This window comes from Odocoileus virginianus, chromosome 7 (assembly GCF_023699985.2).
Source record: "Odocoileus virginianus isolate 20LAN1187 ecotype Illinois chromosome 7, Ovbor_1.2, whole genome shotgun sequence".
Taxonomy (NCBI): Eukaryota; Metazoa; Chordata; class Mammalia; order Artiodactyla; family Cervidae; genus Odocoileus; species Odocoileus virginianus.
In genome coordinates this window covers 44430433-44446869 of record NC_069680.1, presented here as the reverse complement: position 1 = coordinate 44446869, position 16437 = coordinate 44430433, and the positions used below count along the sequence as shown (strand labels likewise).

General features: G+C 34.1%; 1 protein-coding gene across 8 annotated transcripts in view; it reads right to left on the bottom strand.

Moving 5' to 3' along the window:
* KIF20B (kinesin family member 20B) overlaps positions 1–16437 on the bottom strand; it is a 79697-nt gene that overhangs the window by 36098 nt on the left and 27162 nt on the right. For 5 of the 8 annotated variants that reach the window (XM_070470622.1, XM_070470623.1, XM_070470620.1 and 2 more), the window contains exons 14-19: positions 15615–15754; positions 14971–15109; positions 13759–13987; positions 12975–13027; positions 11543–11662; positions 5858–6011 (exon numbers count right to left, since the gene is read on the bottom strand). In XM_070470622.1, coding sequence (XP_070326723.1) covers positions 5858–6011; positions 11543–11662; positions 12975–13027; positions 13759–13987; positions 14971–15109; positions 15615–15754 — 835 coding nt within the window. The remainder of the gene's footprint in view (positions 1–5857; positions 6012–11542; positions 11663–12974; positions 13028–13758; positions 13988–14970; positions 15110–15614; positions 15755–16437) is intronic. The other 3 variants (XM_070470626.1, XM_070470627.1, XM_070470625.1) reach the window with 2 other exon arrangements.

The following is a 16437-nucleotide window of genomic DNA, read 5'->3' as shown; positions in this document are numbered from 1 at the left end:
AGACATACAAATAATCAATAGGTACGGGAAAGGGTGTTCAATAATTATCAGGGAAAAGGAAATCCAAAGTACAGTAAGATTATCACCTAACACTTGTTAGGATGTCTATCATCAAAAAGATAAGAGATAACAAATGTTGAGAAGAATGAGAACAAAGAGGAAATCTGCTCACTGTTGATGGGGATATTAAGTAGTATAGGCAGTAGAAAACCAGTACGGAGGTTTCCCAAAAAATTAAGAATAGAACTATCATATGATCTAACAACCCCATTTCTGAGTATACATCGAAAGGAAATGAAATCACTATTCAAAGTTCATGCAAGTTCATGCCCTATGTTCACTGCAACATTTTTTACAAAGCCAGGACATTGGAAAAAACCCAAGTGTCGATGGATGGGTGAATGGATTTTTTATAAAGGGATATAAGTATGTATACAATGGAATATAATTACTCAACCTAAAGAAGAATGAAATCTTGCCATCTCCAACATAGGTGAACCTGGAGGGTTCATTCTGTGAAATAAACTACACATAGGAAGACAAATACTGTACGGTATCAATACAAGGGAAAAAAAAAGATCTAACTCATAGAAACAAAGAGTAGAATGGTGGTTGATGTAAATAGGCAGAGGCTTGTAAAACGGTATAATTTTTCAGTTGAAGATGAATAAGGTCATAGGATCTAACTATAACATGGTGACTATAATTGATAAGAATGTACTGTATAACTGAAATTTGCTTGGGGTGTATAACTTGAGTGTTCTCACCAAAAAAGAAAAAGAGGGGGAAAGTAGGTGAATACATGAGATGATGGATGCATTAATTCATTAACATGGTGGGAAACTTTTCACAATGTATATCAAATCATGTTAAAACATTTTAAATATATTACAGTATTATTTCTCAATTATACCTCAATAGGACTGGGGGGAAAAAAATCCCAGTCCTCTCAATATACTGATGTCCCCAGTTAGAGTATCCCCTCACCCCAAAACTCACTATATAATGTGGGAACATCATCTTGCCACTCCAAGAATTTATCCATTTTTACATTCAGTAGTATACTTGTGAAAACAAATTTTATTTGTTAAGTTTTCATTTTTTAAATACAATCCATATTCTTTTCCTTCATGCAATAGTTTAAATGCTCTTGGGCAGCAGTAATTATGTAATCCCATAAAGGATTCCAAGATTTCTTTAACATACTAACTAAAAGCATACTGGATAACATTTTAATACCTATAATTACATTGTCTCTTCTGCCTCAAAAAGGAGAGGAAAATCATGGCATTACTCCTGCTCTATAGCCTGGTTTCTGAAAAGCTAATGAGTTGATTTTTGAAGATTTTCCTATGTTTGTAGTTACATTTTCATAATTTAGCTCCTTCAGATTCTCAGTTTATTCTAAGGATTCCAGCTACTTTGGAAACTTAAGAGATTCAGTCTTATTTACTTTTATAACAAACTTGCCCATTTATTCTAATGAATTTTTAAAAATAATCTTCAACCAATGCATTATTTTTATCAGACAGTCTCCTAACATTTTATAAAACTGTAGCCAAGTCATCCCAAAGTGGAATAACTTTCTTTCCCACTGATTCACACTTCTGTTCTACTTCCCCTTTAACTAATTTTGTACTTATGACACAGTTTTCACACCTATGACTTCATCGGTGGAACTTCACCAGTGGAAAGGACTAATCCTTCTTCCCTTTAAGAAGACAAGTTATAAAAATGTCTGAACCCTTTATCAGGAGAGATGGGATGTAAGCAAGTTGAAAATGATAATCAGAAATTCAGAGCTCACAAATAAATCCTGAATATCCTGAGAAAAGAGACTTGAGTCATGCATACTATATAGACATATCCCTAAACCTTGAGATAAGATTAAAGCAAGTGCAATATAGCTTTTGTGATCAAAAAAAAGCATTTTTTCATGTTGTTCTCTGACTATAATAAACTAGATAATTACATAAGATACTTCAGGAAATTGGATTTGTATCTGATATTCAGATATACACATTATCCTTTTAGAAAATTTTATGTTTCATATCAAAAGATTCATAGAACATATTCAGAACAGCCTTGTCAGGGAGAAATTAAATTACTAGTCTAGCAATAAAGATGAAGTAGGTTTTATACTATGTGAGCCTAACATAGGTTAACTTATAAAAAGTAAACATAGCAATAAGAAAGATAGTTACTTTAATTCAATGTTTCCACCACATCCAACCTGTACATATACTGCTTTACCTATATTTTGCTACAAAAATTAGTTTTGGTTGAAAAGTCACAGGTGAGCAGACTGTAGCATATTTCTGGTTTGTCTCCTTTATCACTATTCTGAAGGCTGATTTCTTGAAAAGTTTACATGGTTAATCAGCTTACCCAAAGTACAGATACAGTGAAGCAAAGTAAATTCACTTTCATAGGGAAATAGCTTTGCATTTCCTTTTAAGAGCAGAAAACATCAATCCTGTATAACTATCAATCCCCTAGTCCTACCCTAGTAAGTACAGAAATCACATATTTTGTTCTGGAGATTTTTTTAGTAGCAGGTAGAGGGGGGAAAATGGTTATATTATAGCTACAATTTTCATATAATCTCTATGTAGTCCTTATAGTCTTTTAACAACAAATAATTAAGAAATAGCCACAGTGGTTATGAATTTCGTGTGGGGGGTAGTATTTTGTTACCTTAACTTATAAACCTACTCACATCCAAGTTATTTATTGCTAACAACTCATATTATTATATAATCATCTTTTTCATGAATGGGTTACCCTTAGGATGAGCCGTACCATGTGGATCACTCGCTCCTGCACACTCCCACTTCCTAGTGATCTTACAGATCCTACATTCTCAACTGCCCTGAATTCTCAACTACTCTATGGCCCCAAACAAGGTGAAAAAACAGAGGAACAGTGCTATGGAAATCATAAAAAGGTTATACTCCCTGTAGCTAAGGCACCATTCATTCAGTGGGTAATAGAAAATGACCATGCATGTTAGTTTGCTGTTTCATACTGTTCATGGGGTTCTCAAGGCAAGAATGCTGAAGGGGTTTGCCATTCCCTTCTCCAGTGCCTAAAGAACTAAGGACAGAGGTTAATACACTGTACAGGAGGCAGTGATCAAAACCATCCCCAAGAAAAAGAAATGCAAAAGGCAAAATGCCTGAGGAGGCCTTACAAATAGCTAAGAAGAGAAGAAAAAGGCAAAGGAGAAAAGGAAAGATATACCTATCTTGAATGCACAGTTCCAAAGAATAGCAAGGAGAAATAAGGAAACCTTCCAAAGTAAACAATGCAAAGAAATAGAGGAAAGCAAGAGAGTGGGAAAGACTAGAAATCTCTTCAAGAAAATTAGATACCAAGGGAACATTTCATGCAAAGATGGGCACAACAAAGGACAGAAATGGTATGGACCTAACAGAGACAGAAGATATTAAGAAGAGGTGGCAAGAATATACAGAGGAACTACACAAAAAAGATCTTCATGACCCAGATAACCACGATGGTGTGATTACTCACCTAGAGCCAGACACCTTGGAGTGCGAAGTCAAGTGGGCCTTAGGAAGCATCACTACGAACAAAGCCAGTGGAAGTAATGGAAGTCCAGCAGAGCTATTTCAAATCCTAAAAGATGATGCTATTAAAGTGCTGTACTCAATATGCCAGCAAATTTGGAAAACTCAGCAATAGCCACAGGGCTAGAAAAGGTCAGTTTTCATTCCAATCCCAAAGAAAGGCAGTGCCAAAGAATGTTCAAACTACCGCATAACTGCACTCATTTCACACACTAGCAAAGTAATGCTCAAAATTCTCCAAGCTAGGCTTCAACAATAAGTGAACTGAGAATTTCCAGATGTTCATGCCGTGTTTAGAAAACACAGAAAATTACAGAAAAAGCAAGGGAATTCCAGAAAAACATCTACTTCTGCTTCGTGGACTATGCTAAAGCCTTTGACAGTGTGGATCGCAACAAACTGTGGAAAATTCTTAAAGAGATGGGAATACCAGACCACCTGACTTGCCTCCTGAGAAACTTGTAAGAAGGTGAAGAAGCAACAGTTAGAACTGGACATGGAACAACAGACTGGTTCCAAATTGAAAAAGGAGTAAGTCAAGGCTGTATATTGTCACTCTGCTTATTTAACTTATATGTAGAGTAAATCACGCAAAATGCCAGACTGGATCAATCACAAGATAAAATTAAGATTGCTGGGAGAAATATCAACAACTTCAGATATGCAGATGACACCACTCTAATGGCAGAAATGAAAAGAAACTTTAGAGCCTCCTGATGAAGGTGAAAGAGGACAGTGAAAAGGCTGGCTTAAAACTCAACTTTCAAAAACTTAAGATTATGGCATCCAGTTCCATCACTTCATGGCAAGTAAATAGGGAAAAAGTGGAAACAGTGACAGATTTTATTTTCTTGGGCTCCAGAATCACTGTGGACAGTAACTAAAGCCACTGAATTAAGAGAAGCTTGCTCCTTAGAAAAAAAGCTATGACTAACCTAGACAGCATATTAAAAAGCAGAAATCATTTTGTAGACAAAGGTCCATCTAGTCAAAGCTATGGTTTTTTCCAGTAGTCATGTATAGATGTGAGAGTTGGACCATAGGGAAGGCTAACTGCCAAATAATTGATGCTTTTGAACTGTGGTGCTGGAGAAAACTCTCATGAGTCACTTGGACAGCGAGAAAATCAAGCCAGTCAATCATAAAGGAAATCAACCCTGAATATTCATGGGAAGGACTAATGTTGAAGCTCCAATACTTTGGCGCACCTGATGCGAAGAACCAACTCATTGGAAAAGACCCTGATGCTGGGAAAGACTGAAGGCAGGAAGAGAAGTGGGAAATAGAAGATAAAATGGTTGGAGGGCATCACCAATTCAGTGGACATGAGCTTGAGCAAACTCCAGTAGATAGTTAAGGACAGGGAAGCCTGACATGTTGCAGTGCATGGGGTCGCAAAGAGTCGGACACAAATGAGTGACTGAACGACGACAAGTGCATATTAGTTTCAACTTATTAGCTCATAAATTACATTAATATAGCTAATGCTACATTAATCCTTTAAGTCAACTACTTTTGAACACATTACTTTTACTGAGGTTCTATGAAGTTTTTATTATATTGGGGTATTATCCAATTGTTTTTATTCTTAACCTTAGGAGGCAAGTATATTTAACTTATTTTACTAATAAACAAAGCAAGACTTAATTTATCCATTTTTCTCAAGGTGAAGCAGCTAATTAGGTTTCTAAAGTAATGTATGTTCTCTTAGAAAGCCTTCCTTCTCTGTATTATATTATAAAAATTTTCCTAAAGACAGAATAGTTTAGAGGCAAAGTGAAAGCTGTTATGTTCTTCTACATAGCCAGGAAGGTACAGCATAAAGTGAGTAAGCTTAGCACACACTTTTTTTCTAATAGTTTCATAGAAAACACAACTTGACCACATTTGCCTTTTGTAATGTTTAGCTCAAAGTCTTCCTGTCAAATGGCCTTTTCTTCAAATGGAAAAGAATAAAGAGGAAAAAAAGTGTGGAGAAATTTTGGCAGAAAAGGTGACTTTCAATTATGACAGGCACAGGAATAAGAGAATTATCGTGATGCTAAATTGATAAGAGCATAACATCTAAAAACATTAAAATAAAGGCAGCTTTAAATACCTGCATCCTCTAGATAGTTTATAACATGTTAGTGTAAAAATCAGTGACATTTAGATTTTCTCAGGTTTTTTCCTTAGATAAGTAAATTTCCTTCTATTTGCAACTTTTGCGTTTACTGGTTTAGGAGTTAGCTTTCTCAATGGCCTCCGGTTAGCAGCTGAAGAAGTACCTTTCTTTGCTGGTGGTTCATCTTGTTGAAGTTCAATTTCATTTAATCTTTTTCTTCCTGAATACGTTTTAGTTTTGCTGTCCTTAGACATTTCAGTCGTTTCATTACAAACCAATTTATTGTTTATTATTAAAGAAGAATTACCAACATTGTCCTAAAGTAAAATAAATTAAAATTAGTTCACATATAGAAAGCTATAAGAACTATATAAATTAAAATTCAATACTGCATCATAAAAATTGTATTTTCAAGTTTGTTGAGACATTTTCTAGGTTATTTCCTAAGTCTCACCCTACACTAAAATAACTGATGACTCTATGAAATAAGTAATATTAACTAACTTGTAAAATCACTGAGGAGGACCCCCCAAAAAACAAAAAGGAAGTGTGTAGTTTCATCCTGATACCAAAACTAAAAACAAATTCATCTTTATATTTTCTAAGAAGATCAGGTGGGTTAGAGACTTATTTGCAGATAACCAACCTAAAACACTGACCTCTAAATCATAAACAAAATGAGCTTTGAAAATGAGAAATAGGAAAACACTATGACATAATTGCTCCTTATACTTTCACTTAAAATTTTGAGTAATCATGAATAACTAGAAAACATCATTTTGTTTTGCAACCAAAGCTCAAAGTAACCATGTCCTACACTTTAACAAATCCCAGAAAAAGTTCTAATCTTAGCTTCTAGCGTTTGTATATTCAAAGATACACAATCTACATACTGCTTTAAAACTGAGCTACTAGTTTATCTAGATGAAAAAGAACATTTAGATTTTCATTTTTTAAAGCAAAGACTACACCTCCCTAATAGGACAGCATAAAGGTACACAGAAAGAAGGGTGAAACCTTAGCAATTAAGTGCATGTTTATAAAGTAATTAAAGGTTTGGGAAAGGCAGAGATTAATTAATTCCCTACATACTGGTAGCAATCCATTTGTGGGGGGCAGGTAGGTGGTGGGTAAAACTATACGAGAAAATAAAACATCATTTTATATTAGAAAATCATCACTTTGTTAAGAGATACAGATTAAAATGATTTTAAGTCATAAAGTAATGATTAAAAATTTAAAAAAAGCAGTCTTTTTAGATAGCCCTAAACAAAGAATATCATGAAGAACAACCTTTATGCTTTTTCACAATTAGTCCCTTGGTGTCACTGATAAGTGACAATGTCTTGGGATGGAGGAATCAGACGTCTGACAAAGTCTGAGTTTTCAAACAGTCCATGACAATTTTAAGTTGTCCCCCCTTCCACATTCAGACGTATTATAATCACCTAATCATTTTTCTCCTCTTCAAATTATACAATCTTCACCAAGAAAAAAAATCTATCCTCCACAAGTGTCAGTTACCAAAAGGAATATTTTCTGCCTAGAGTATTCTTGGTAGGAAGGATGCTAGAGAGCCATTCAAAACAAACTTTTAATCATTAAAAGAGTCTGCTCTGGACTCTTTGGAACAGTGACCCTAGATCAACAGTTGATCAACACAGTCAGGTTAAGTTCTAATTTACTTTGCATTTGTTTATTTACGTGAACAATTTAATTAGCACAGTTTTAAGTCAGTTGATAAAACAGTCTAGAGCCTATCTAAAAAATTTACTCAAAGGCAAGGATTATTAAGAATATTGCTTACTTTATATTTCTTTTTTACTATTAGTTACATAAACATTATTAACATTATGTGATATGTAAACATACTACAGAAATAGATATAATCCCCTGCTAAAATTCCAACAATCTTCTTCAAAGTTGTAGGCACTAGAAGTGATCTATCTCTGGCTTCTCATTTTCTGATTTGTTTTCCGTTTTTCTCTTAACCTTTAACAAATCTAAGGCTGGACTTAAAATTCAGATCAAGTCCTAGGAGGTCAGCTGGTAAAGAATTCACAGGCAATGCAGGAGACTCCAGTTCGATTCCTGGGTCAGAAAATGCCCTGGAGAAGGGATAGGCTATCCACTCCAGGATTCCTGGGCTTCCCTGGTGCTCAGCTGGTAAACAATCCAGCTGCAATGCAGGAGACCTGGGTTCGATCCCTGAGTGGGAAAAGCCCCTGGAGAGGGGAACGGCTGCCCACTCCAGTATTCTGACGTGGAGAATTCCATGGACTATATAGTCCATGAGGTCGCAAAGTCAGATAGACTGAGCAACTTTCACTCACTCACTCAGAACAAAAACAGGTGGCAAATAATCATCTCAAAATGCTAAGAGCCTGGAGGTCCAGCAATTCATTTACTTGAAAAAGTAAAAAGCCCTAAGTTGTAAAAAGTTTTATCTCCTTTTATTTCACAAATCAATTTCTACTTCTTAATCCATACCACCACTACCCAACTACCTTAAATCACCACCACTACCCAACTACCTTAAATCAAAGTCCTCATCAACTATCACCTGAACTTTTCAGAGTTTTCTAGTTGGTCTCCCAGCCTTCATTCTAATTCCACCTCAATCCCATCTTCCAAGTTTCTAAAAATATCAACTCAAAATAAAAAATCAACTTTGCTATTCTTCTCCTTAAAATTAATGACTCCTTGCTGCCTACAGAATACAACCCAAATGCTTTAATGAAGTATTTAAGGCCTTCTGCTTCCCTGTGGCTCAGATGGTAAAGAATCTGCCTACAATGCAGGAGATCCGGGTTTTATCCCTGGGTCACGAAGATCCCCTGGAGAAAGAAATGTCAAACCCACTCCAGTACTCTTGAGTGGAGAATCAATCCCATGGACAGAGAAGCCTGGAGGGCTGTGGTCCATGGGGTCGCAGAGTCAGACACAACTGAGCGACTAACACATATGCTATCTTACCCCAGTCTACTGCTCCTAGCATCATTATTCACCTCTTCTGCTTCAAACTTTCTTCTTGAGCAAATTATTAAAACTTACACTTTCTTACACTGACTGAAAGGCTTCTCCTATGTCCATGACTGTGCATTCTGATTCTTTTATGTAGAAAGTCAGCGTATCTTCTTGTCCCTCACACCCGCCAACTGCTCCTACTTTGGACTAGAAAAATTTCACTTGCCATTTAAGATTCAAGTTAATCATTTTCATCTGCACAAAATAGATTCTCTCAAACCCTATCTATTCTCAGCTTCTCATACACATTAACTACCACTGCACATTTCATTATAAATACATTTATGTTGGTTTTCTCTTACAGGGGAGTTGTTAAGGGGAGTAGTTTTTATTAATCTGTGTAATGCCTAGAATCTAGCAGAGCACCTGGCACACAGAATCTCAGTTTTTCTTGACAAAATAAATCATTCTATGATTCTCCTCCTAACTCTCTACCTTACTACAGGGGTATTTCTCCCAGTTCAGAAAAGTTAAACAATAATACATATAACAGATGTGAAAAAAATCCAATATATAATTATAATTATTAATTATATTACCAATATAATTTGTTGATAACTATATTAACATAAATTCTAAACTGTTAATATAATTATTAATTTACAATAATGTATTCAACAGAAGTGACAAAGTCAGATGGAATGAATAATGCATCTAATAAATGCCAAAAGAGAGGTCTGCTACAAGAAATTAGACAGAGGATGAGCTATGTCTCTCTAGAGAATGTTCCTTATTTACCCCTGTAGAATCAAAAACCTATCTGATGTTGAGATGATACAGAGAAAGTTGTGGTTACTGGTTTTCAACTCTAAAGACACAAAGAAGGGTCAAATGTAACATTTTATAATACAGTAGTCCCTACTTACCTGTAGAGAATACATTCTGAGACCTAGCAGTTGCCCAAAACATGGAAATATTGAATCCTATATACACTATGCTTTTTCCTGTACATGTCTACAAAGTTTAGTACATGTTTAAAGGTTAATTTAAAAATTAAGCACAGGGACCTCCCTGGTGGCCCAGTGGCTAAGACTTCCTGCTCCCAGTGTCGGGGACTCAGGTTTGATCCCTGGTCAGGAAACTAGATCCTACATGCTGCAACTAAAGATCCCTCATGCCACAACTAAGATCTGGCAGAGCCAAGTAATTTTTTTTTTAAATTAAGCACAGAATGAGATTAACAATAATAAAATAGAACAATGATAACAATATAGCATAATAAGTTATGTGAATTCAGCCTCTATTGCTCTCAAAATTACCTTGTACAAATTTAATGCTTTTTACATCTTAAGCACTTATGCTCTATGGCCATAACTTTTGCAGCTTGAGGTGTAACAGCAAAACTAGCACAAATTTTCTTTTTCCTTCTTCACAATTTCACAAATAGAAGATTCATTCTTACCATAGATCTTAGCAACCTCAGCATACAATTTTTTTCTTTCCTTATTGAGAATTTTCACCTCTACTTTTAAACAAAGCACTTTATAGCTTCTCTATGACATATCCAAATTGTCAGCATCACTACTCTTCTGCTTTGGGGGCATTATTAAGCAAAATCAGCATTACTCAAACACAGCACTATGATACCAACAACAGACAATCTGATAAACAAGACTAACAGGAGGGATATGCTAGACAAAGGGATGAGTCAGGTCAGGAAGGATGGAGCAATATGGCGTAAGATTTCATCATACTACTCAGAACAGCACACAATGTAAAACTCATGAATTATTTCAGGCATTTTTCATTTAATCCTTCTGACCATGGTTAACCCACAGAAACTGAAACTGCAGATAAAGGGGAATTACTGTATACCACACTTGCCTCTGTTAGAGAAAAGACATACAAAAGCAGAGAATTTTAGCTATTAATTTACTCAACCTATTGTGTTATTAACATTATGTCAAAAAATAATTTGAAGGTACCTGCAATAAAAAATGAATATAAAAGAAAGCCAAAAACCACTGTTTAATTAAAAAAATGACTAAAAGGCTGATCATCCAATCCTAAACTACCTAAATATAAAATTACCTAAATTTCTATTTATGAAAGGCTACTTAAAAACCCTTAAAATGTTGTAGTTTGTTTTTTAGCCACTGAATTGTGTCCAACTCTTTTGCAACAGTATGGAGTGTAGCCCACAAGGCTCCTCTGTCCATGGGATTCATCAGGCAAGACACACTGGACTGGGTTGCCATTTCCTTCTGCAGGGGATCTTCCCAACCCAGGGATAGAATCCATACCTCCTGCATGGCAAGCGGATTCTTCACTGCTGAGCCCCGACAAGCCCAAAAAGGCTTTATATGCTATAGTTAATACTGTAATTTTTAAAAGAAAATATCCCTGCTATTAAACATATGAACTTTGACAAAATTTACAAAATAGAAACAAGCTTCTAAAACCTAATGTCATTTATAGTTCCATAGAGATGGACGTACAGATATAGACAGATGTATCAATAGAGTAGAGCTACACAGAGACAGAGATCTTTATGGTCTGTGGATATCAAAGCACATCTAAGTTTCTTTCACCCCAGAGCTCCCCATCCAGTTTGCTGAGGCTTAAACTTCTAAGGGCTACACAGTCTTGTCCCTCTTATGCGCAAAGCATTCCCAGTTTAGTTTGTGGAGATCAAACTGCCACCTTCTAAGTTCTCAAAAATTCATATTGGCATGATAGTGAATTGAATTCAATGCCAAGATAAGAAAGTCAACATTCTTAGTGAATTAGTCTCAGTTGTATAAGCTATTTTAAACTATTTTAAACCAAACCAAACATATTCTTTATTTAATTTATAACACAAATAAAGTTAGATTCTTACACTGCCTTTAAATGTGTTTTCCATATGAAATTTTAGGTTCTGAAACTTGTTAATAGTATCCTCTTTTTGGTCAATTTTATCCATCAACTCTTGAATTCTTTGATTCTGCATAATTATTTTCTTTGGGAAGGAAAAAAGTTTAGTGAATGTACTTTGGGGATAACTAGAATGCAAATATGATACAGCTTAGAATTCCTTCAAATTTTAAGGTTAGGCAAAAAAAAAAAAAAACAGTAATTCACTATGCATAGCCTGACTTTATTTTCATTTAAAAAATCAACATGCCTAAATACAAAAGGAAAGAGAAGCAATGTTTCATAATGGGTAAGAGGAATCAGAAGTCACATGATCTGGGTTTGAATCTTAGCTTCTCTACTTTCCAGTTGTGAACCCCAAGCAAGTTATTTAACGCCTACGTAAAAAAAAATAACAGTATCTACATCATAAGGTTGTTCTGAGACTTAAACAACTAAAGAACTTAAAAGAGTTCATAGAAAATGTTCTATAAAAAATACATATATATGTGTATGTGTGTGTATGTGTATATACATAAAATAATCTCAAAGAGCTATCAACCAAGTTGGTTTGGATTTGTTTTCAATGTAAGAGAGACATTATGGGGGACTACTGTACCTTCTATTTTATAGTTTAATATAACAGTATGTTTATAAGCAGCAGCTATTTTTATAAATAGGAAAAAAGAAAAGAAAAGGAGGAGAATAGGAACTGTCTAAACAATAGCTAAAATGTCTTGTATTGAGTACATTATTTTGGTTATCTTCTTAAGTACTGAATTATTTATATCTGATCATATGTTAAAATATTCAGCTCTTTAGAAGAACAAATGTAAGTTAAGAGAAGGTCAGGAAAAATACTAAGTTTAGAGTTTTAAATTCACTTCACCTCTATGTATACCTGCAATTTCATACTTAGATCTAACAATGCCAAATCCATCTACAACCACTTACAGTAATTATCTGATCTGAAGGTATAAAGTGCTAGAGATTTTCAGATTCTGATGCTGCACACTGATCAGGCCACATCCTAAATTTTAAAACAGTAACTTCAGACAAGATAAATGCTATTTAAATAATCTACTTAACACAATGCACCTGGTAAAAGAATGACATAGAGATAATTCTCTGGCAGCACATACAGATCTAAGATGCCTTCTAAGGGAAGAAAGCAAGACACAGAACTACAATCCTATTCGTATAAATTTTTTAATAAATGTATGTTACACACATACATACACGTATATCTACACATATACAAATAAAATCTTTTCTGGGAAGACCAAAGAAACTTTCCAGAAACCATATGTGGAAAAAGGTATGAGAGTGAAGGCACTTATACGCTCATCAATTATTCATGCTGTCTATTTTACTTATTAATTTTCTTGTCAAGATAAAATAAAGCTTAAAAGCATTACCTTATTAGATTTCTCAAGCTCTTGAACCAATGAATTTAAATTAATTTCTGATTCTGAAAAAGTAAGAATATTAAAAATAAACATCTAAGTACCTAAAAAAATAAATCGCTAAATAAACATGAAACATAAGCTGCTACAGTAGACACTTCATTGTTATACTCAGGAAAAAGAATTTTCACAGCACTAGAAGTGCACAAACAGCTACAAATTCTACCACCAGAAAGTAATGTTTCTGAAAGAGCCACTTTCAAAATCCAGGGCAAAAGTGAATGCTGTCTGCTCAACAGTAGAAAATTTCTGGAATAATGTCAGAAGAGAAATAGCGTATACCTTTCTGACCCACTTCATAATGAGGCATCACTTATCTGCTATTTTCCACCCATCTTGTTTCACACAGAAAAGGGCAGAGTATTTCATCTAATACTTGAAACTCAGATGTGACAATCCCTCCCAGTTCCCCACCATCACACACACACATATAAATGAACAAACTTTACAGCTTTACAATTTCCTATGAGATTTCTTAATTTGCTGATAAAGCTATACTTAGGTTTTGGTTTTTCCTGAAAGTCTGTTTTCTAGTAATATTAGTCTTAAAGTAAAGAAAAGCAAAAATATATTCTTACTAATAAATTACTGTAAACTCATACAAATGGTAAAATATTAAATGTCACCTCCATCATTTTCTGACCACTTGGTAAATAAGCTGCATAAATCCCATACTTACCAACCATCTTTTTAAGAATTTATAACATCTACATAGGGATATAATACAACCACTTACCACTTTCTCTCTTTTTTAACTCTTCTTGGGTTTTGATTAATTCTTCTTTGGTTTTAGCTAATTCAGCTTTAACTTGATTAAACTTTATTTCTAAACAAGCAATAGCTTCCTGGGGGTCAGCAAGAGATGCAATATATAAGTGAGCAATTTCAGCCTGTTTCTTAATACCAGTGACATCATCTTGAAGAGAATCAATAATATCTTCAATTCCTACATAATTATGTCCTTCCTAAAAATAGCAAAAACCACATGCCTAATGTTAACAGTGGCTTTCACTACTTCAGTGTGGTACCATCTAGCGTGTTTTAAAAATAAATAGGAAAACAAATGCACAACTTACAATTTTTTAAACATATTTATGTTTTTCTATTAGGTGACTATAGATATGTTTATGTTTTCTTATATAGAAGTAGCTCCAATAATGAAAAAGATGTGCTCCATTAATCATCTTCTATTTTATGGAACATGAGACATTATTTCTCCATAAGAACAATGTCTTACCGAGTTTACAGAACAATTATAATTATCTAGTTCAGGTATACTCTTAGTCATATAATGAGTCTTTAAAAGACTTTTGGTTGAGCTGAAGAAACAAATCCTCATTTTCACGATTCAGACTAAATCCCAAACTATATCAGGGACACAGAATGATGGTTTGACGGCAAGAGCCTAGACATTATCATCCTGGACCTCTGAACTGAGTAATTAAAAAACAGAGCAAAACAAAAACAACCAACCATTCCAAAAAGATGTGATTAATTTCAGCTTCCGTAGAAGCAGCAGAAGAGAAAAACATTTCCTCAACAGTAGAGAATGGTTATTCAGCCAAGCAAGAGTGAGTTTTCTATATATAAATATTTTTGTTTTAATCAGAACAGAATTAAATGACCCTACAGGTCTGTCAGCCAAGATGTAAAATTCTTAAGTTTAAAACAAATCTGAGTGGGTATCCCATAATCAGACAAAAAGCAATCTACTTACAAACTACACAATGACTCAAGCCACATCAAACTGAGATATAAATGTAAAAGGTATTTTTTTCTAAGTTCAATAGCTATATTTTAACTATTTGTGATTACATTCCTAACAAAGCACACTTACTCATAATAAAGTCACATTTTTTTTAATTCTGAAGTATATTAAATTATCATTGATGTCATATACTAAATCTGGTACCTATAATTCATGTATTTAATATTTCAGTTAACATACTTCAGTTTCATCTTTCATGGTATGATCTTCATTCTTTGGTTCCTCCTGAGTATCACATTTACCAATCAAATCCTTGAAAATAGCCAAACGACATTCAGCATTTTCTTCTAAAATTTCTCGCTCCTGAAGGAGAGTTTCCCTTCATAACAGAAATTAATCCCATTAAGAAACAGAAAAACCACTACTTTACATTTTTATTTTAAATTTCTAAGATTCAGCACATTATAAATTAAAGTGAAAGTGTGAAAATGTTAGTAGCTGAGTCGCGTCAGACTCTCTGCGACCCCACTGAATAGCCCACCAAGCTCATCTGTCCATGGGATTTTCCAGGCAAGAATATGGAAGTGGGTTGCCATTTCCTTCTCCGGGGATCTTTCCGACCCAGGAATCAAGCCCAGGTCTCTTGTATTGAAGGCAGATTCTTTACCATCAAACAGTAAATAAAAAGACTTATAAATTAAAAGTCAATTTAAATAATCACTCATATATAATTCACAATCACCATGGGATTAGTAATAGCTATTTTCAAGCTTGCATAAAGGTTAGAGTTTAGAAGTTATCTAATATAAAAAAGCAAAAAAAATTTTTTTTCATAAGTAAATAAAATTTTCAATTTTTACCTGGACACGAACAAAACAACTTACTTAAAGTCAGCTTCTCGTTGGGCCAAATACTGAGTAAACTCCTGTGTAACTTCTTCACGAATTTTAAATTCCAATGTTAACTTTTCTTTTCTTTCATTTATTAGTTTTTTTTTCAAATCTTCTATTAAATCCAAAAGTTTCTAAAATATAAACATTAAAATTCTAATTAAAAAGCAAATAAATTCCAAGAGAAAGATATTCCATGTGTTTAAAAATAAAACTTTTTCATTTCATTACTAAATTATCATGTTTCCTTTTAATACAGATAGTATTTTCACTGGAAACTATGTACATGCAGAGATTCATTAATGTGAAAAATCAAGTTCGTCTCACCACATTTTAGAAACAGACATAGTTCAATGTGTATCTGGTTACACAGAGAATGAAGAGAAAAGAAAATTTGAGCATCTATTATCTACTAGGAACTACCTTGGGGAGTTCATATTTTATTTCATTTAATCCACACAATCTTTTTTATACTTAGTAGGAGCACTCAAATTTCCTAGGTAGGGAAAGTAAGGACCAAGTCTGTGGTAAATGCTTAAGTTTGAGTTTAAAGTTAGTCTGTCAAAATATAAAGTTGACATGTTACACAGAGCAGTTACTGCGAATCCCCAGTTTTCAAAATGGCAAAGCGAAATATTACATATTTTATTGGGTTTCTATGACTACCCAAATGCAAGCAACAACTCTGTCTTTGAAAGCACACACATAATTAATCATGTAATATGGACAATAAACAATAAAACAATTAAAATTTGACATTATAGCCAGTATAGGTATGTAAATTGTAGCAGTCAAGAAAAGAGCCTGATAGTCTTTT